The sequence below is a fragment of the Nycticebus coucang genome, chromosome 6 (genome assembly GCF_027406575.1).
Source record: "Nycticebus coucang isolate mNycCou1 chromosome 6, mNycCou1.pri, whole genome shotgun sequence".
Taxonomy (NCBI): domain Eukaryota; kingdom Metazoa; phylum Chordata; class Mammalia; order Primates; family Lorisidae; genus Nycticebus; species Nycticebus coucang.
In genome coordinates, this window is record NC_069785.1 from 66,354,028 (window position 1) to 66,374,391 (window position 20,364).

Genomic DNA, 20,364 nt, shown 5'->3' on the forward strand with positions numbered 1-20,364 from the left:
TTAGCAGCTCCTGGATGTTATCTTAAACTCCACACTCCCTCTCTGTTCAGCCTGGGATGCATTTGACATCACTGAGCTCTGGACACTGAGTCCCAGGACCCAAGTTCAAGACCAGACTCTTATACTTGTAGGCTCTATGATTTAGGCAAGTCCCTTATCACCTCTGTGCTTCTTTCTCCTTATGAAATGAGGATAAGGATGACTACCTCACAGGACTATTGGCAGGATTTTAGAAAACCAGGTAATGAAGGTGCTTGGCCAACTGTAAATCAGTGTTCAAATAAAACAAGCCCTGTTCAAGAGAATCGATCACCGAACACATGAGGTTCTCTGTGATCGCTTGGTTGACTGACTAAGCTACAGTTACTATCATCTGCATCCTGGATGAGGCAGGCCTGGGGTGAGCCTGCGCCTCCTTCTCACCTCTCCCCCTGTTCCTCCACTGCTGACAGAGCTCTGACCCAGCCAGGTTCTAACTGGCCACAGGTCCAGGCCTGGTAGCCCTCAGATGCTCCAGCTGCAGGTCTAGCACACAGAGAAAGGAGTTTTCTCAGTCAAGAGGATATCACCCCAGCAGGGTCTGAGGACTTCTACCCTTGGAGGGACCCAGGTCTTCCTAGGTGGCTTGCATAACTTACCACATGTCGGCCTCCAGACCCAAGGGCTCATAGTTCACGATTTCTGGAGCTGAAAGAAGTCATATTAAAGAGTCAACAGGAACAGGAAAATGAGAGGAGATGATTCTAGGGAATTTTAGGGTATTTGGCACCAAATGTCTCCATCCTGAATGCCCAGTAAGGAAAATCAGAGCAGCAGATGAAGATAATCCACCTCTACGAATTCTGAGGAAAGGAGTTGCTTTGGCCCGGATGTTTATGTTTCCTCAGAATTCATATGCTGAAACCTAAAAGGTGATTATGTCACAAGAGTAGAACCCTCACGAATGAACTCCTGTGCTTATCCAGGAGGCCTGAGGGAGCTTGTTTGCCCCTTCCGCCATGGGAGGACCCGGCAATAAGGCACCATGTATGAAACAGAGAGCGGTTCTTCACCAGACTCCCCATCTGCTGGCACCTGGATCTTGGACTTCCCAGCCTCCAGAACGATGAGCGCTCCATGTGTTGTTTCTATATAACCCACTCTAAGGCATTTTGTTATAGTATCCCAAAAGGACTGAGGCAGGAGTTGTCTGTATTCCTGATAGAAATCTTTTACAAACAGGCCTAGACAGTGAGGAAGAGGGACAGTACACCTAGAAAAGGTGGGGAGAGGAAAGTCCAGGAGAAATGGGGCCCTAGAGGCTTGCTTTAGATCTCTGAGGTAAAAACCAGTCAGGTCAACACGGAAGGTGATGTAGAAGAAATGGTGGCAGAGAAGGAATCCACCCTCCTCTGAGTCTGGTCTGAAAGAGGGTACCTCCCACCTGACAGGCAGGAGGACACTTTCGGGGGCCACTGAGATGACGACCTAGAGGTGCCCGAGGGGCAGCCACAGGAAGGGGCAGGCTATAGGTGAGTGGGCCAGAATCATCAACGTACAAGTAGAAATAGGAGCTGAGCCACTGATATGGCAACCAGGAGACGGTGCCAAGTCTCTGAGAGAAGACTCTACCAAGGAGAGGACGGAAGAGGCCCAGACGCTTCCCAGAGATCAAGTGGATGAGCATTGGAACCTAGTGCTGAATTTCACACTCACTGCAGTTCAGAAGGTAAAAAGTGGAGAAAAGAGTGTAAACGGCCCTTTTAAAAAGCTTGTCAATTAAATGGAAGTGAAAGAGAGAGCAGAAGTTTGAGGATAAGGAAGCCTGTTCAACTGCTAATGAAAAGGTGGAGAGTGGGAGAGGCTAAGTTGGCCTACCCAGTGTTCTGTACAGCAGGACACCTGTATCCACAGGGTGTGTCTACCATTCTGTCATCCTGCCCCCCACACTTCAAGGTGCAGAGGTGTCACTTATTTTTTAGCCTTATAAAAGTGACACTGTCCTGGCGTCACTTCCTTTTTAACCTTATAAAAGTGGTATCATCTCTGGCAGCACTGATGTGACACTATTTGCTAATCGACATGGGCCATTTGGGCTTTGCCAGCAGCCTCACGGCACCTTCTGGCTGCAGATCCAAGCCAGGAACACTGGTTGCACCGGTGGCCTCCGCTGCTCCAGCCTGGGGCACTTCCTCAGTATTTTTCTGCCTTCCATGAATAGAATGCGACGTGCAGATACAAGAACTGAAGAGTCTCTGGCCAGCTGTTTTGTAGATTGGCCTGGCTCTCTTTCTGGGTTTGTCTGACGTTTCCTTGTGACTAAACTCAAGGTTGTACATTTTTGTCAAGACTACCTTAGAACTACTGTTGACAGATAAAATACGGAGTACTAAAGGGTCGCATGGGACACACTTACACTGAAAAGTCATTCACTGCTTGTCTCAAGTTCAGGTTTAACTGGGCATTCTGTATTTTTATTTGGCAAACCTGGAAAGCCTTTGCCTGTGTGGGTCTGTGTCCTGCTCAAGGCATCGCACACCACCACGTGTTCTGACATTTCTCACGTACTTTGCTTAGCTGGTTACCCTGCTGTCAGGTTTCTCCTCGTAAAGTCATTATTCTTCTCTTTTTGATTAGCATGCTTGGGTCTATATAAACTGCTATTTCTCATCTTAGTTTTGCCTAAGTTTAACATCCACTAATGATTCTTTGCCTGAAACAATTATGACGGTAGAGCTTTCAAAATGGAGACTTCACACATTCGTCACTCCTCCTGTGTTTATTAACTGGGATCGTGCTGTAAGGAAAAGCTGTGCATTCTCCGCTACTGATGTATTTGCTCAATTATATTTTACATCGTAAAAAAAAAAAAAAAAGTGGTACCATCAGCATATGATCTATAATCACTTGGTTTTTTTTCACTCAACATTACCTTCTAACATCCACTAGGCGTTCATCCATGGTCTTTCATTTTCCCTGCTATATAGTAGTTCACTATAGGAATATATATCATTTTTTTTTTTTGGGCCGGGGCTGGGTTTGAACCCGCCACCTCCGGCATATGGGACCGGCGCCCTACTCACTGAGCCACAGGCGCCGCCCAGGAATATATATCATTTTTTAGTCATTCCCCTCTCAGAGATCATTTGGATGGCTTTCATTTCTTTTGTTATTGGAACAAAATTGCTATGAAGTGTTTTGGTCTGTGTCTCCTGCTGCGTACATGAACGACTTCCTTTAGCATAGTGATATCCAAGGTGTGGTCCACAGACACATAGTCTGCAGACTCTCACTGGGCCAGAAATTGGGAGTATGCACCTAAAGACTCTTATAGCAATTTGACATTGCTATGACAGCCAAACTCTGATCATTTTCCTAAGAATTTCTTTTCATCGTATTTTACTAAAATAGCAGCCCAGGACACATTAAAAACATTTAAAAAATAAAAAACTATTTTTTGAGAAGCATAACTCACTTCCCAGCGTTAATCTGCTTGATATATATATGTCATCCATGTACTTTCGTCTATTTTGTGTGTGCTTTCCTTTTCCTTTCTTAGCCTTTTTAAATGGAGATTTTTAGTTAGTTTTTTTACTATGTTTTCCCCAACTTTTTTCAAAAATGTCTACCCTCGAGACTTGACTACAGATATCTAACAAATTCTAACATAAATCAATATTTTGACCCTCTCTTAATAATCTAAGAAACTTAGAACACTCATTTCAAACACTCTGTTATAATTCTTTTCTTCACTTTTTAGTTTTGTCCTTTTTCCTTTAAGCTCACAATTAAAACTTCATCATTTTACACAGAAAATGTTCATATTGACTTAATGCTTTCCAATTTATTTATTTATTTTTGAGACAGAGTCTCACTCTGTTGGCCTGGGTAGAGTGCTGTGGCATCATAGCTCATACCAACCTCAAACTCTTGAGCTCAAGAGATCCTCTTGCCTCAGTCTCCTAAAGTAGCTGGGACTATAGGCGCCCACCACCATGCCTGGCTAGTTTTTCTTTCTTTCTTTCTTCCTTTTTTCAAATTGAATCACGGATTTTTGTTGTTGTTGTTTTTATTTATTTATTTTGAGACAGAGTCTCACTCTGTTGTCCTGAGATTGAGTGCTAGTTTGTCTATTTTTAGTAGAGAAGGGGGTCTCACTCTTGCTCAGGCTGATCTCCAACTTGTCAGCTGAAGCAATCCACCAGCCTCAGCCTCCCAGAGTTCTAGGATTACAGGTATGAGCCAACTCACTCAGCCTTGCTGAGTTCTAAATTTCAGCAATTATACTAAATTTTTTTTTTAATTTTTCTTTTTTTGAGATGGAGTCTCACTATGTTGCCCGTGGTAGAGTGCTATGCTGTCACAGCTCACAGCAAACTCAAACTTTTGGGCTTAAGTGATTCTCTTGCCTCAGCCTCCCAAGTAGCTGGGACTACAGGTGCCCACCACAACACCCAGCTATTTTTTGGTTGTAGTTGTCATTGTTGTTTGGCAGGACCGGGCTAGGCTCAAACCTGCCACCTCCAGTGTATATGGCTGGTACCCTAGCTGCTGAGCTACCGGTGCTGAGTCTATTTCAAGTTTTTAAAAAGTTCTATTTATTTGGTTCTTTTTAAAATTTGTTTGGTCATTTTTGACATCTCTTGGTGCTTGCTTATTCTTGTCATTCTACCTTTTATTTCTATACATATTCCACATATTTTACTGTCAAAATCTGATAATTTCAACATCTTACATCCATTGAAATCTTATTAGTCTCTGATTGAAATGCTGATGTGCACGCCTGCCTCTGGGCGGTCCTCCTATTTCATTTTCTTTGCGGCTCACGGCCCCAGCTCTAAGTTCAATTCACTAGCTTTTGGGGGTGGGACAGGTAGTGCTGAAAGAGTTACTGCCTTTAATGATTTCTTTTTTTTTTTTTTATTAAATATTTGCTGTGTACATTAATGCGATCATGGGGCACCATACACTTTAATGATTTCTTATCTCCCATGAGATCTGAATTTCATTAAAAAGAAATTTTTTCTCAAGAATCCAGTTTTGTAGTGGGAGAGCCTTAAAGCTGACATTTTAACTTTGAGTATCAGTTGAAATTTTAAAGGAATAGTGGGAGTAGGGGAAAGTAGTTGTAATTGCTCAGGGATCTTGGTATAGAAATTCAGCATAATTTGGGCACGAGTTTTGAGAAGTTGCCCTATATTTCTATAAGGCAACTTCAAACACTGCAAACGAAACCATACTGGCTAATAGGAGCCAACGCTGTGCATGTCTTCCCAACTCAGTATTCAGTGACAAGGAGTGAGTAGCTTGAAACTGCCCAATGCTATAAAGTAAGGAAATTTTTGGAGACTTGGTTGTTAGACATTTATCAGCATACCACTGAGAAAAAACCTTCACAGTCTGGTCTCACTAATCAATACCCCACTCACACCAAAGTCTGGTGTAAACTCTGGGCTCCATTCAGAGTGGACAGTGACTTGCCCCCAGTAAATGTACTCATTCTGGCCTTACTTTTCTGCTGTGGTATCACAGAACCTAGGGTATGTTCCATCCTAGCTCCCTTCCCCCCAACTTCGGAGATGTCTTCCACCCCCAGTAGCAGCCCCTCACTGGTTCAAGGCCACAACAGATCCCATTGCCTTTGACAGAGTGGATCTCGTATCTGAACAGTCCTTCAGAGCTGTCTTATACGTGTGTGACTCGCTTTACAGTTAATCACCTCCTGTCCTGGGACACCTCTTCCATTATTGCTCTGAATTTCTAGTGGAACTATTGTTACTTAACAAGTAGTATAAACGTAATTAATAAACATGCATTTTTACCACACAGGCGAATGGTGGGCAGCAACTGCTCTCTCAAAGTGTCTGCTGTTTGTACCCCAGGTTTAGGCCGGCTCTTCCACCAAGCTGTGACCTTCGGTGTGCCATTCTGAGTGTGGCTAACTCAGTGCACCAGACTATGTCCTGTATGTGTCACCTAATAGCTGTCATACAGTAAGTGAAGAATAACCTTCATTGACCTTAACTAAAATCCCCCAGCCCTATATTTCCACATTTGTTAAACTGGACAAGATGATCTAAAAAGATTATTTCAGCCCTCTCATTTGCTGGTTTGGTGTCTTGTTTTCACAACCAAATTGTATACTCTTTGAGGGTCTTCTTAGAGAAATAACCAGCTATAACAGAAAGAGCATAGGCTTTGATGTTGGCTGTACCTGTATTTGAAACTCAGCTCCACCACCTATTGGTTGTGTTGCACTTGAACAAGGCACTTGATGAAGAAAATAATCAAATCTGATTCATGAAGCCCTTCGAGGGTTAACGGAGACAATGTTTGTAGAGCACAAGACTTAGAGCCTGTCACAGAGAAAGGGTTTCCTGCCCTGAGGTCTGTGGGGTCTCTGTAGCACCATTCCATAGTGGCTGCAGAGCTTGAAAATCCATCGGCTAATATGTGTGATGGTCTAACACATTTTGTTTTTCTTTTTGATTAGACTGTAGTCACAAGTTTTAGCCCCCAAATCCTGGGGAGACAATGCCCTCCCTCCATCTCTAAAACCACTCCCCTCCTAAGGACGGTAGAACAGTGGTTCTCAACCTTCCTAATGCTGTAACCCTTTAATACAGTGCCTCATCAAATTATTTTCATTGCTATGTCATAACTGTAATTTTGCTACTGTTATGAATTGTAATGTAAATATCTGATATGCAGGATGTATTTAGGTGACCCCTGTGAAAAGGTCATTCGACCGCCAAAGGGGTTGCGACCCACGGGTTGAGAACTGCTGCAGTAGAACCTCTGTAAGTTGACACCCAAGGGCCTGTAACAAACTGGTCCACATACAGAGGTGGTCAACATAAGGAACTAGGCCTCCTGTACTGACACGTATATGAGGTGCATATCTGATCTATGAAAACTTAAGGAGGTGGGCATTGTACGGAGGTGGTCAACTACGGAGGTTCTACTGTAGATGGCTGTTCTCAACTCTTATTCCTTTCCCTTCTTTTGGGCTGTTTTTTCCACAACTCTCCACCGCCAGCCCAAGCCTTATAAGGAGGCCTCTAGCATGCAGGACAGGCGGAGGCCTGGGCCAAAGGAGAGAAACAGAGGGAAGAGAAAGCAGCCAGAGCCCCACGGGAGCCAAATACCCCCATCCATGAAATAAAGGCCAAGCACATAGGGCAGGCAAACGAGCGCACCTGACAGATGGCTTCCTTTTTCCTTTTCAGAAAATCAAGCTACTTCACAGAAGGTGAAGTTTATGGGAATACAAAAGGGTGAGGCAATTTTTTTTTAATTTTTTTTTTTGAGACAGTCTCATTTTGTTGCCCTCAGTAGAGTACTGTGGCATCACAGCTCACAGCAACCTCAAACTCTTGGGCTTAAGTGATTCTCTTTCCTCAGTCTCCCAAGTAGCTGGGACAGGTGCCTACCACAATGCCCAGCTATTTTTAGAGACAAGATCTCCCTCTGGCTCAGGCTGATCTTGAACTTGTGAGCTCAGACGATCCACCTGCCTCTGTCTCAGAGTGCTAGGACTACAAGTGTGAGCCATGGCGCCAGCCTGGTGAGGAATTTTTACATCTTCACAATAAACTCATCTAAAGGAAGGAGATGGGTCCAGCACTGGGAAGATTTAACTCTGCAAGGCCTCTAGCCTTAACTGCACACCCCACCCCTATCCTGGCCCCCAGCAAGACATTTCCTTGCCCACCTGTTAGGTTTGTAGGGGATATCTCCAGGCATCAACTCTCAGCCCAGAGGTCATAGCCCCAGATGCAAGTTTGTTCTTGGGATTTCCCTACCCTTGATGCCAGATTCTTGCCTTAAAACTCACCAACAAATTCTGGCGTCCCAAAAATGTTCTTAAATTCAACTCCATCTTCTATTTCATGAGCCAGGCCAAAGTCAATCAGCTTGATGTGTGGAATGGGAATATTCTTGTCTAACAACATAATGTTTTCTGGCTGGAGGAGATAAAAAACAAACAAAAAAAAGGAATGAAGAAAAAACAAGATGGTAATTAAAGCCCTGTTTTGTGATTTTGCTTTGGGGTTTGAGGTGAGGTTAGGATGTTCTTTTTTAGGAGACTAAAATAGCATAAACTCTTTACTGTTTTTGGGTCCTATCTTCTCCTGTGAACTCAAAAACGGGCACAGTACTGAGGGCAAGGCCTAAGTTTTACCAAGCCTTTTGCTAACAGCAGAACTTAAGCCTTGATCTTCCTTCTGTCTCTGAGAGGCAGATCCCTAAAGCAGTGCCTATTTCCTGTTCTGTCAAATGAGATACTTGCGGCATTTCCTGTAAACAAAACTGCCACCTCTGTGTGAGTGTGATGGGGACAGGGCATCACAGCTCAGCCTCGCTGACCTTGGTCTTCCTGACTACTTTTTTTTCTGGCCAGCCGGCTTCCTGTTGACAACACTCTCCTCTTCTATACTAACTGCATGGCCCACATTTCTCTATGTGTTTAACTAATTTTGGCCCTCAGCAGGACAGGAAAAAATGCACCCGATTTCCAGGGAAAATACCAGCTGCTCAGGCTATTTCCAGCCCAGCAAACAGCTGCCAGGTCTGACACAACAATGCAGGTTGGTGGGGGTGGAGGGACAGACCCTCCCACATCCCAGGGGCCGGTCCTCATATACCCTGGACTCCCAGTAAGGCTAGAACAAGAACTGAGCTGTCCCTTCTCACTCTCACCCAACCCCCCACATGACAAAGTGGGTGAGCAAGTCCCTCTGCTTCATTCTCCTCCCACTCCCACCAACCGTCCTAGACTTCACCCAAAATGGAATGTCCTAAAAACATATCCTCACTAAAATGTGTACACAAACATTCACAGCTGCATATTTATAATAGCCCTACAGTGAAAACAACCCAAATATCCATCAACTGATGAATGGATAAGCCAAATGTGATATAGCCATACCATGTACAGGATTCATGTGGGAATAATATTCAGCCATAAAAAGGAATGAAGTACCAAGACCTGGTACAACAGTGTTGACTCCTGAAAACATTATGCTAAGAACCAGTCACAAAAGATTACATATATGATTCCATTTATATGAAATATCCAGAATAGGCAAATCCATAGAAACAGAAAGTAGATTAGCAGTTGCCTAGGACTGGGGAATGGAGGGACGGGGAGTGACTGCTAAGGAGTACATGGCTTCTTTGGGGGGTGATGAAAAAATGTGCTGGAATTGATTCTAAAATTATTCTATAAATGATGGTGTTGGTTATATAACTTTGTACATTGCATACATTAAGTAAGTGAATCATATGGTATGTGAATTCTATCTCAAATAGCTGTTAAATAATCGTTTAAGAAAATTAAATATTCCTGTTTCTTAAAGCACTGAAGGATTTCCCACCTTGCACCTTGCCCACACCATCTGCTTTGGGGCTACCTGGGAAGCCTTCTATTCAATTTCTGTCCATCAAAATCCTAGCTGGGCTTCAAAGTCTAACTCAGTGGTTCTCAACCTTCCTAATGCCGTGGCCCTTTAATACAGTTCCTATGGGTCGTGACGCACAGGTTGAGAACCGCTGGTCTAACTCAACCCACCTTATCCTGGCCCTGACTTTCCTCAGCAGTCTGGAGCCCTCTCTCCTCCAGGCCCCTTCAGGCATATTTGAACATTTCTGTTAAGACCTTCAGCACCCTCTCCCTTGTCCAACAGTCCTTTGCTATCTGTGTCCTAATATCCCTACCAAAGCTGGCCTCAGCTGGAGGAAGGATTCAGATCTTTCCATCTGCATGAGACAGAGCACAGTGGCTGGCACACTGAGGGTGACCTAGCTGTTAGCTGAGCTGATGTTGCATGTGCTGTTACCCCTGGGGCCCCTGACTCCCTGAAGTCTCTGTGACCTCCCAGCTGGAAACTTTCACTCAAGGGGACTGGCTAGGCCCTCCCTTGCTTTTTTCACCCCCTTAAATAAAACACACATATATTTCCTTTTGCATTTTTTTCTTTTTTGAGACAGAGTCTCACTTTGTCACCTTGGTAGAGTGCTGTGGCATCACAGCTCACAGCAACCTCAAACTCTTGGGTTTATGCGATTCTCTTGCCTCAGCCTCCCAAGTAGCTGGGACTACAGGCGACTGCCACAATGCCAGGCTATTTTTAGAGATGAGGTCTCACTCTGGCTCAGGCTGGTCTCAAACCTGTGAGCTCAGGCAATCCACCTGCCTTGGCCCCCCAGAGTGCTAGAATTACAGGTGTGAGCCACCACACCCAGCTTCCTTTTGCATTTTTATAAGCTTGTTTATTCTTCTTCCCCTCTGGAGATTACTCTTAAAATTATTTTGAGGCTTGGTGCCTGTAGCCCAAGTGGCTAAGGCGCCAGCCACATACACCAGAGCTGGCGGGTTCAAATCTGGCCCAGGCCTGCCAAACAACAAAGACAACTACAACCAAAAAATAGCCGGGTGTTATGGCAGGTGCCTGTGGTCCCAGCTTCTTGGGAGGCCGGGGCAAGAGAATCGCTTAAGCCCAGGAGTTGGAGGTTGCTATGAGCTGTGATGCCATGGCACCCTACCCAGGGTGACAGCTTGAGGCTCTGTCTCAAAAAAACAAAAAAAAAATTATTTTGAAAATGTGTCAAAGTTATTTCCCAAAGCAGTGAAGATGCTTAAGCCCTACAGAAAGGAGAGTCAGCGGGAGGCCAATACACAGGATCCAGGCAGGTGGCCCCACTCCAATACCCCCCAACCCAGCCTGCTGGTGGCTGCTCATGGACCCCAAGTATCCTGGCACTCCATGCAGAGGAATGGACTCTCTCTACTGCCCACCATCTCCCAGGCAGGCAGCCTCTCCCTCCATTCTTAGGATTATCTCTATCCTCTACAGATTGTCTCAAAAAAGCAAACAGGAAGAAAAAGTATCCAATGTACTCAGCCCTTTCATACAGCTTTCATATGAAAGCTATAACCCAATTATAGCCCAAGAATATGGGGAAAGGGGATAGGGAAGGGAGGGGAGGGGGGAGGATAGGTGGAGGGAGGGTAATTGGTAGGACCACACCTATGGTGCATCTTACAAGGGTACATGTGAAACTTACTAATGTAGAATATAAATGTCTTAACCTAAAAAATGCTGTGAAGACTATGTTAACCAGTTTGATGAAAATATTTCAAATTGTATATAAAACCAGCACATTGTACCTCATGATCACATTAATGCACACAGATATGATAAAAAAAAAATAAAAAAAATTTAAAAACAGACAGAAAAACAGAATCTCGCTCAGATGCCTTGGGGTTGACTGCCATGGCATCATAGCTCACAGTAACCTTAAACTCTAGGGCTCAAGTGATTCTCTTGCTTCAGCCTCCCAAGTAGCTGGGACTACAGGCGCCCACCACAACACCCAGCTATTTTTTTTAGAGATGGGGTCTCGCTCTCGCTCAAGCCGATCTTGAACTCCTGAGCTCAAGCAATCTACTGGCCTTGGTTTCCCAGAGTGCTAGGATTATAGGTGTGAGCCACGCCTGGCCTTTTAAAGGGACCTGCTTTCCTTTCTTTGGCTTTTTTTTTTACATATAAATTGTTGTAGTACATTTATATTAGTGCTCTGTGTGACCTTTGCAGCCACCCTGCGTAGAAGGCACCATTATCAACCCCATTTCATGGATTAGAAAACCAAGGCTCAGAGGGCTAAGTGATTTGCCCAGGTGTAAGGGCTCATAATATCACAGTTGGAGGGCAAGAGGGTGGGGCCTTCTCTGGCAGCTCCGTTACTTTCTCTTCACCACATCACCCAGTCTGGTGAAGTACCTTCAGTAATCCCACTGACCAGCAGAGAAAGTCTAAATGCCTGCCTGGTATTTGAGGCATTCAAGGCACCAGCTGCCCCTGCTACCTGTTCAGACTCACCACCTGCCACTTGCCTGTACCTGCTCTCTATCCCCTCTGGTGGATATTTCCACTCCCAGAACATCTCAATCCATCCTTTGCTCTGGCTGTTCTTCTGGCCTGGAATGCCTTTCCCGATCCTCATCCTCGTCACACTTGCACAGCCTACTCCCCCACGACCCCTCCCTCCTCTTATCCCCTTACTTTTCACTGAAGCTTCCCCTGGCCTTGTGCTCTAACCTCCTCAGCAGAGATGTGCTTGCTGGCGGTCCTAAGCTGTAGGCTGTCTCACAGGTGTGATGCCACTTTCCTAGGTAGCCTTTTCCTTGTGAAAATTCAAATTGGTTTTAGGGTTCCTGGTGGTCCCCTACAGTGTCTTGCATCCTGCATGTTTCACTAATATTTGCTGAAGAGAAAATCTAGGGGCCAGAGACTCCTTTTCTGCCCCCATGCAGATCCTCCACCACCACTAGGGGCACCAGAGTGCACTCCTCACGTAGAGCTGTAATAGGACTGGGTCAGGAAGGAACAGGGCTAAGGGAAGGTACAAAGCAGCCCCAGGGCCCGCAAAGCAGCATTCCAGGGTTTGGTCTAAGCTTCTCTGCTTCCCCTCTCACAGAGCAGGGTGGTGAAGAAGAGCAGGGGCATGTGGAAGGGAAACGGCCTGCCAGCTTCACCACCCAAGGCTGTGTGAGCCACTTCCTTTCTATGGGCCTCAGGTCCCCAACTCTAAGTTAGGCACTGGATGAAATCCCAAGCCCCTTCTAGCTCTAGGTGCTGCAATTTCAAGGTGGTACAATCTCCCAAGCTGGTTGGGAAAATGAATACTTTTGGGCACTGGGCCCCAAGCAGGACGTGTAAAGGCTCAGGCCTCCTGGCCCCCAGTCAGGAAAGAATAGGCCACTGGGCCCAAGCCACAGTGCCCCTGGGGTAGAATGATCTTATCCATACGCCCTTGCTCCTATCTTTCTCCTCCAGCTTTGTTTACTTCAACCAAATACTTCACCCACACACCTGACATCACCTCCAAAGCACAGCTGGAGGGAACAACCACATTCCCATAGCTGCTACCACCACCTAGCCCAGGGCCCGAGGAGCTGCCACCAGGAGTTTGATCTTCTCTCACCTGTCAAAACAAACCCATCCAGCTCAGTCCACCAGGAAGACACCTGTGGGAGAGGCCAATGTGCCCTTCATGTCCTGGTGGATCTGGCCAGAGGTATCTGCTGTGGTGCCAACCAGAAGTTAGTCCTCTAGGGAAGACCCGTGTCCCCTGCACAGCATGCCCAGGAGCCTTTGCAGGATGAAGTCACCCTCAGGGGACTGTGTGATCAAGCACAAACAAGTGCTGGGAGTCAGGTCTAGGTCCAAATTCCAGTTCTGCCACTCGCAATATGTAACCTGGGCAAAGTCACTGGACCTCTTAGAACCTTAGTTTCCCATCTATAAAAGGACAACATCTGCCGAGGCATAGGGTTGTTCTGAGGATTCATAGAGATGGTCCATGTAAAGAGCAGCACCCAGCAAGACTGCAGAGAATAATGGCCCTTTGTTCATTCTTTTCTGGGATGCAGCATTAACAGTAGTTCCCGGGAGCTCACACTGAATCCCTGTTGAATCATCTGCACTCAGCTGAAGGACGTGCCCCTTCACACACTCACCTCCTCCTCCCCACTCATCTGCTGCTTCCTTCCTCCCACCCCATTTCACCCCCAACTCACAATGTGGGGGCTGCAAGGGACTTCAGAGATCATTTAGTCCCTTTTACATGGCACAACAGCCCAGACAACTCAACACTGAGCAGAGCCCAAGTATGCTGGTCCCCTGCCCAGGGCCCTCCCCAGGTGCCAGTGTGGCCTGCCTGCTACCAAGTGAAGCTGTTCAGCTCAGCAGAGCAGAGGTTGGACAGGCAACATCAGGCACAGATTCTTCAGGCAAGTGCTGGGTGATCAAAGAAAGCAAAGCAGCCTGCTGCCAGGCCACTGTGGACATGTGTCCAGAAAACTATGGCTCCCTCTCCTCCTGGCACACTGTAGATGGGACCACAGGCAGTCCCTCTCCACCAATCTCCAGTGTAGCCCATCCCCAACATCCATCTTAGCTTGGCATTCAAGGCTCATCACCCCACCCCACTCTGCAGTTCACTTAGCCCTTCTTAACAAGACCCTTCTCCCCTCACCCACCAACACACTCACACCTGAATGTCTTATGCAATGTTCCCCCTCCAACACACTAGTTGCTCCCACCCAAGGGCCTATTTGGCACCTTGCATATGCCTCTGGCAGAAAGTCAACTGCCACTACAATTATTTCCTACGTAGTCTGTCCCCACTGTACTAATGTCCCATGAGGGAGGACAGGGGTCTTGGCCTCACTTCCATCCTTCTCACCCCAGAATAGCTGGCATTTTAGTCTGTACTCAGTTATTGTCTGCTGGATAAATGAATGAACCAAAGCAGTCATATATGCATCTTTTGTACATCTTGCTTTTGGAGAATCAATATAGATAATCGCTAAGGGTACAGGTCTTGGGATCTGAGTTCCAAACCCAGTTCTGTCATTCACCAGCTGCCTGACAGTAGGCAAATTACTTCACCTAAAGGTTCAAGTTAGGCTTCTCACCTATACATTAGGAACAGTAATAAAATCTCACTCAAGAAGGTTACTACGGGATCAAACAAGGCATATAAAGTGGCCTGTAGTTGTTACTGTCTTTGCAACTATTTCCTTGATTATATCTCTCCCTTCAAAAACACGAATCTTTACCACCTGCCTATTGAACTCCTACACAGCTTTCAAGACCCTCCCAAAATCCTCTCTCCTCCAGGAAGTATCATCTGAACATGCAGTCAGGCCCTTCTTCCCTCTCCCAGTCCTACTCACGCAGCAATCTCCACTGACCAAGACCACCTAGAGCTCTGTGAGCCCTGCCTCCCCCGCTAGACTACATACTTGCTGAGGGTGGAGCCTGTTTGTCACACTCCTCCTGCGTTCTTCCACACACCCAACCTGGTAGTTCATGTACAGCAAAACACTGAGCACTTTACAGTTTACAAAGTAGTCACACTCATCTCATTTGATCCTAACTCTGTGAGCCAAGTACTGCCATCACCCATTGTTCAAGTGAAGAAACCAAGGCACCAGAGGCTAAGTGTTTGCCCAAAGTGTCTCAGCTAATAGGCAGTAGAACTGAAATTCAAGTGCAGACTGACCCAACTCCTTTGTGCTTTCCACTCCCCCACATTTCCTCCCTTCCTCCAGTTGATGCAAGAGTGCCTACTGGGATCTGCTAGGAAAGTGTCCCTCGCTAGCCGGGCACAGTGGCATATTCCTATAACCTTAGCACTTTGGGAGGTTGAGGCAGGTGCATCACTTGAGCTCAGGAATTGGAGACCAGCCTGAGCAAAAGTGAGGCCCTGTCTCTTGGGTTTCATGGCACATGCCTGTAGTCCCAGCTACTCAGGAGGCTGAGACAAGTGAATTGTTGAGCCCAGGAGTTTGAGGTTGCTCTGAGCTGTGACTGACACCAGAGCATTCTACCCAGGGCAACAAAGTGAAACTCTGTCTCAAAAAAAAAAAAAGAAAGAAAAAGAAGTGTGCCTCCCTGAGCCAGCTCTGGTCCTTCATCAATTTGCAGCCCCGTGTTTTTCCCAGAAAATTGTAACTGTGGCTTAGGGAAAGGCTTGAACTCAGATGCACTTGGATTTGTTAAACCACAGCCTCTGGCCACTCACCATGCATGGCTGTGACCTCCAGCTGCCCTGCTGGGTAAAGCAGGAGAGAAAACCACTATCTACTCTGTCTCTATATTCTTGTGGGATAGAGAGAGATGAAAATTCACTCTCAAGGTCATTCCAGGACCACTGGCTTTCAACTTTGGGCCAGCCAGCACACTGGCCCTATGGTCTGTGCCACACAACTAGTAACTGCTATGGGCTCTCCCAGCACATCCCTTTATGAGACTCTCGAAGCCACCAGGTGAGGTCAAGATGGATGTTGCCTTCACCTAACCAGTGAGCAAGCTGGGCCTGGATCGAGGCATTCTGAGCACCAAGCTGTGCTTTGGGGACCCCCATCTGTGTTAATCATCTATCAGAATGCTTGGGGACAGTATGAAAAATACCAAACCAACCAACCAGTAGAATTCCAGAATTGGAATTGTAAAGCTAGCTCTGGAAGAAGTCAAAATCTGTGTTCAGTGTTTGAAAAAACAGCTCTAAAGAGGGTTCTGTCATCAGACATGGGTTTAAGTTCCACTTCTGTCCCATGCTAGCTCTGTGACCTTGGTGAGTCACTCATCTCTCTGAGGGTTGGGCCCCTCATCGGCAAAATGGGAATATTAATATGGAAAGGGTCTCTGAGGAGGCACAGTGAAGCCCCAGGAGCCCTCTAGCAGCCTCCCTTCTATAACGTGGGTATAAGCCATAGGCTTGTCATGTGGGTAAAATGGATAAATGCATGCAGAGCACTTAGGGCCTGCGTGCATATTACATGCTCAGTAAATGTTGGCTGCCTTAGCTGTTATTTCAGCACTGCTGCACTGTTGTGGTGACAACACTTCAGCCTGGGTACAGCACCATCTGTTTATAAAATGCTTTTGCTTACAGGGTCTCAGAGACCAGGGTTATGTTGGAGGCTACTGGCTCTTGAGAGTAGATTATTAAATTTGTAAGAACTTTGCAAGCCAATTGTTAACCAGGACCATTATTAAAAATTAAATTATATTCCTTTCAGCCAGAGATGCCATCTTCCAGGAAGTCACCAAAATGACAAAACAGAGGCAAAGGGGAGAGGCACCCGGTACATGTTCTCCAGGCCTTTTAGAAACCATGGAGTTGGGCGGCGCCTGTGGCTCAGTCGGTAAGGCGCCAGCCCCATATACTGAGGGTGGCAGGTTCAAACCCAGCCCCGGCCAAACTGCAACCAAAAAATAGCTGGGCGTTGTGGCGGGCGCCTGTAGTCCCAGCTACTTGGGAAGCTGAGGCAAGAGAATCGCTTAAGCCCAGGAGTTGGAGGTTGCTGTGAGCTGTGTGAGGCCACGGCACTCTACTAAGGGCCATAAAGTGAGATTCTGTCTCTACAATAAAAAAAAAAAAAAAAAAAGAAACCATGGAGTTGTTCCTTTGGCCACATATATGCGAATCTACAAGAAACGTGATATTGTAGACATCAAGGGAACGGGTACTGTTTAAAAAGGCATGCCACACAGATGTCACCACGGCAAAACTGGAAGAGTCTACATTACAGTGGTTTTCAACCTTCCTAATGCCGCAATGTATTTTCATTGTTACAAAGGGGTCATGACCCATGGGTTGAGAACCGCTGGTCTGAGAACCGCTGCTCTACAATGTTACCCGGCATGCGATTGGCATTGTTGTAAACAAACAAGTTAAGGGCAAGATTCTTGCCAACAAGATTAATGTTTGTATTGAGTATATTAAACACTCTAAGAGCCGAAATAGCTTCCTGAAACGTATGAAGGAAAATAATCAGAAAAAGAAGGAAGGCAGCCTGGGCCTGCCAAACAACAATGACAACTACAACAAAAAAATCGACAGGCATTATGGCTGGTAACTGTAGTCCCAGCTACTTGGAAGGCTGAGGCAAGAGAATCGCTTAAGCGTTAAGAGTTTGAGGTTGCTGTGAGCTGTGATGCCACAGCACTCTACCAAGGGTGATAAATTGAAACTCTGCCTCAAAAAAAACAAAAAAAAAAAAAAGGAATAAATTTCAGGCACTAGCTCAGTGGGTAGGGTGCCAGCCACATACACCCAGGCTGGCAGGTTCAAACTGGGCCGGACCAGCTAAACAATAATGACAACTGCAACAACAACAAAAATAGCCAGGTGTTGTGGTGGGCGCGGGTAGTCCCAGCTACTTGGGAGGCTGAGGCAAGAGAAACCCTTAAGCCGGAGAGTTGGAGGTTGCTGTGAGCTGTGACAAGACAGCACTCTACCGAGGGCGACAAAGTAATACTCTGTCTCAAAAAAAAAAAAAGAAGGAAGTCAAAGAGAAAGGTACCTGGGTTCAACTGAAGTGCTAGCCTGCTCCACCCCGAGAAGCACACTTTGTGAGAACCAATGGAAAGGCACCTGAGCTCCTGGAACCCATCCCCTATGTATTCATGGCATAATAGGCATATAACATAGCGCATAGGAGAACCAATGGAAGCATGATATTAGGTGCTGGAACTTATTTATTCCCCATGAATTCATGGCATAATGGGTGTACAGAATAGCACACAGAATAACCAACAGACCCCATGTAACAGTGATATAAGGTGCTGGTACCTATTTCCCATGAATTCATGCCGTAATAGTCATGTAACATTTTGTCACATTCAATGGCAAGGCACCTCCCTGAGCTACCGGAATCTTTTCCCTATGAATTCATGGCATACCAGATATTAAAAATAATAGCCTATGACTACTGTAAAAATGTTTCTCATCATTCACTAAAAGTGTGTTTTTTCCTCCCAAAGAAGTATTAAAGCAAATTTTAATAGTGTCCTAAAAATATATAAATAAAAAATAATTAAATTACATAAAATAACGCAAATTATGTTAAAAACTATAAATACTTAAAACCTATAACCTTTAAAGTATCCATATTTTAGAATTTCATGTTCTTTAGGTTATTTATAACACAGATTAAATTCAAAAGGGCACCCTGTCTATAGCCACTGATCCATGAATAGCACAGAAAATAGAGGAAACAGTCTTTCAATATTCAAAAACTATTGTTTGATTCTGTAAAGTCATGTCATTAGTGAACAGGTAAATGTTACACATGCTTCCTTTGTTTCATTTTCATCTTACTTGTTAAGATATATAAAAGTATCAACCAGAATTCTTTTTTGGGTGGGGGGGATGAGAGTTTCACTTTGTTGCCCTGGGTAGAGTGCCCTGGCCTCTTAGCTCACAGCAACCTCAAACTCCTGGGCTCAAGCAATTCACTTGCCTCAGCCTCCTAAGTAGCTGGGACTATAGGTACCTGCCACAATGCCTGGCTATTTTTAGAGATGGGGGTCTCGCTCATGCTCAGGCTAGTCTTGAACTCATGAGCTCGAGCAATCCACCCTCCTCTACCTCCCAGAGTGGTAGGATTACAGATGTGAGCCACTGTGCCCAGCCCTCAACCAGCATTCTTGTCAGAACTATACTCATGTGTGAGCTGCAGCCGTTAAGCTAGGTACAGATGCAAGAGTTTTCCAGGAGCCTTCAAGGAAGGTGTACTCTGAGAATCAATTGGGTGCATGGATATATATTTTATTATGTAAATTTTATGTTACAAACCTTTCTATCAGTGAAATTTACAACAAGCTTATGTGTGTATGTTTGTGTGTGTGTGCACAGGTATGCGAATGTGTATACAGTTTTTATTCCCCCTGGAGATCTTCCTGTTACCAGAATACCTTCAGTAAAGTAGATTACAGCCTGAGTTTTCGGATGAGGAAGGAAACCAAAGAACAAAGAAGTTGAGTAACTTATTTAAGGCCACACAATTAATACCTGGTAGAGCCAGGTTTGAGTCCAGGTCTTCTGAGTGCCAAGATACCTGTTCTTTCTACCCCCACCCCGCAAGCTGCTTCCAGAATTAGATTTCTTTCATTCTTACTGAGATCAGATGCAAGGGCAGGGCTCATGGTGAGGCTATGAATGGAACTTAAAAGGCACTGTTTGAACACATGGTGCATTAATGGAGATCAGGCCTGGACAGGGGTTCAGAGTGGAGGTCAGTGGGCAAGTGGGGAGCTGCAAGAGAACTTTGAGCACCTAACTGTAGTGGGGAATGAAATAAGGACAGGAGAGGGGGAAAGTTTTTGCAATTTTTAGTTTTCTCATTTGAAAAATGGAGATCATGATAAATTGTCCAAACCATATGAACCTGGGTTTTTAGACCCTGGGAATTACACAATGTCCTGCCATCCATGGAATCTGCCTGGCTTACCGGCTGGAAAATGCTATCTTATTCCTCCTTTGGATAGTTCATGCCCACCTCCCTTTGTGAATCCCTTTGGAGGCGAGAGTGGAACAGGGAGAAATGTGGTCCCATAGGGAGGCTAGTTGAAATTTCATTACCAATAATCATAAAGAGTTTGGATGGCCAGGCGCAGTGGCTCATGCCTGTAATCCTAGCACTCTGGGAAGCCAAGGTGGATGGATCCCTTGAGCTTAGGAGTTTGAGACCAGCCTGAGGAAGAGCGAGACCCTGTCTCTAAAAATAGATGGGTGTTATAGGGGGTGCCAGTAGTTCTAGCTACAGGGAGGCTGAGGCAAGAGAAGCACTTGAGCCCAAGAGTTTGAGGTTGCTTTGAGCTATGACACCACAATACTCTACCCAGGGGGACAAAGTGAGATTCTGTCTCAAAAAAAAAAAAAAAAGTTTGGAGCTTTCAGAGCTCTTTTGTTACACTGATATTTTCCTGGTCCCTCATTCTACTCCTGTGGGATAGGAAGAAGAGGTGATCTTACCTCCACTTTTTAGGCAGGAAAGGTCAGAGTCATGACCTTCCCAACATC

General features: G+C 45.6%; 1 protein-coding gene across 7 annotated transcripts in view; it reads right to left on the reverse strand.

The window, feature by feature from the left end:
- DAPK2 (death associated protein kinase 2) overlaps positions 1-20,364 on the reverse strand; it is a 136,908-nt gene that overhangs the window by 22,243 nt on the left and 94,301 nt on the right. For all 7 annotated transcript variants that reach the window (XR_008380729.1, XR_008380728.1, XR_008380730.1 and 4 more), the window contains 2 exons: positions 7,817-7,946; positions 639-687 (listed from right to left, as the gene is read on the reverse strand). Coding sequence is in view for 2 of the 7 variants with exons in the window: in XM_053594833.1 (XP_053450808.1) it covers positions 639-687; positions 7,817-7,946 (179 nt within the window). In the remaining 5 variants the exon portion in view is untranslated. The remainder of the gene's footprint in view (positions 1-638; positions 688-7,816; positions 7,947-20,364) is intronic.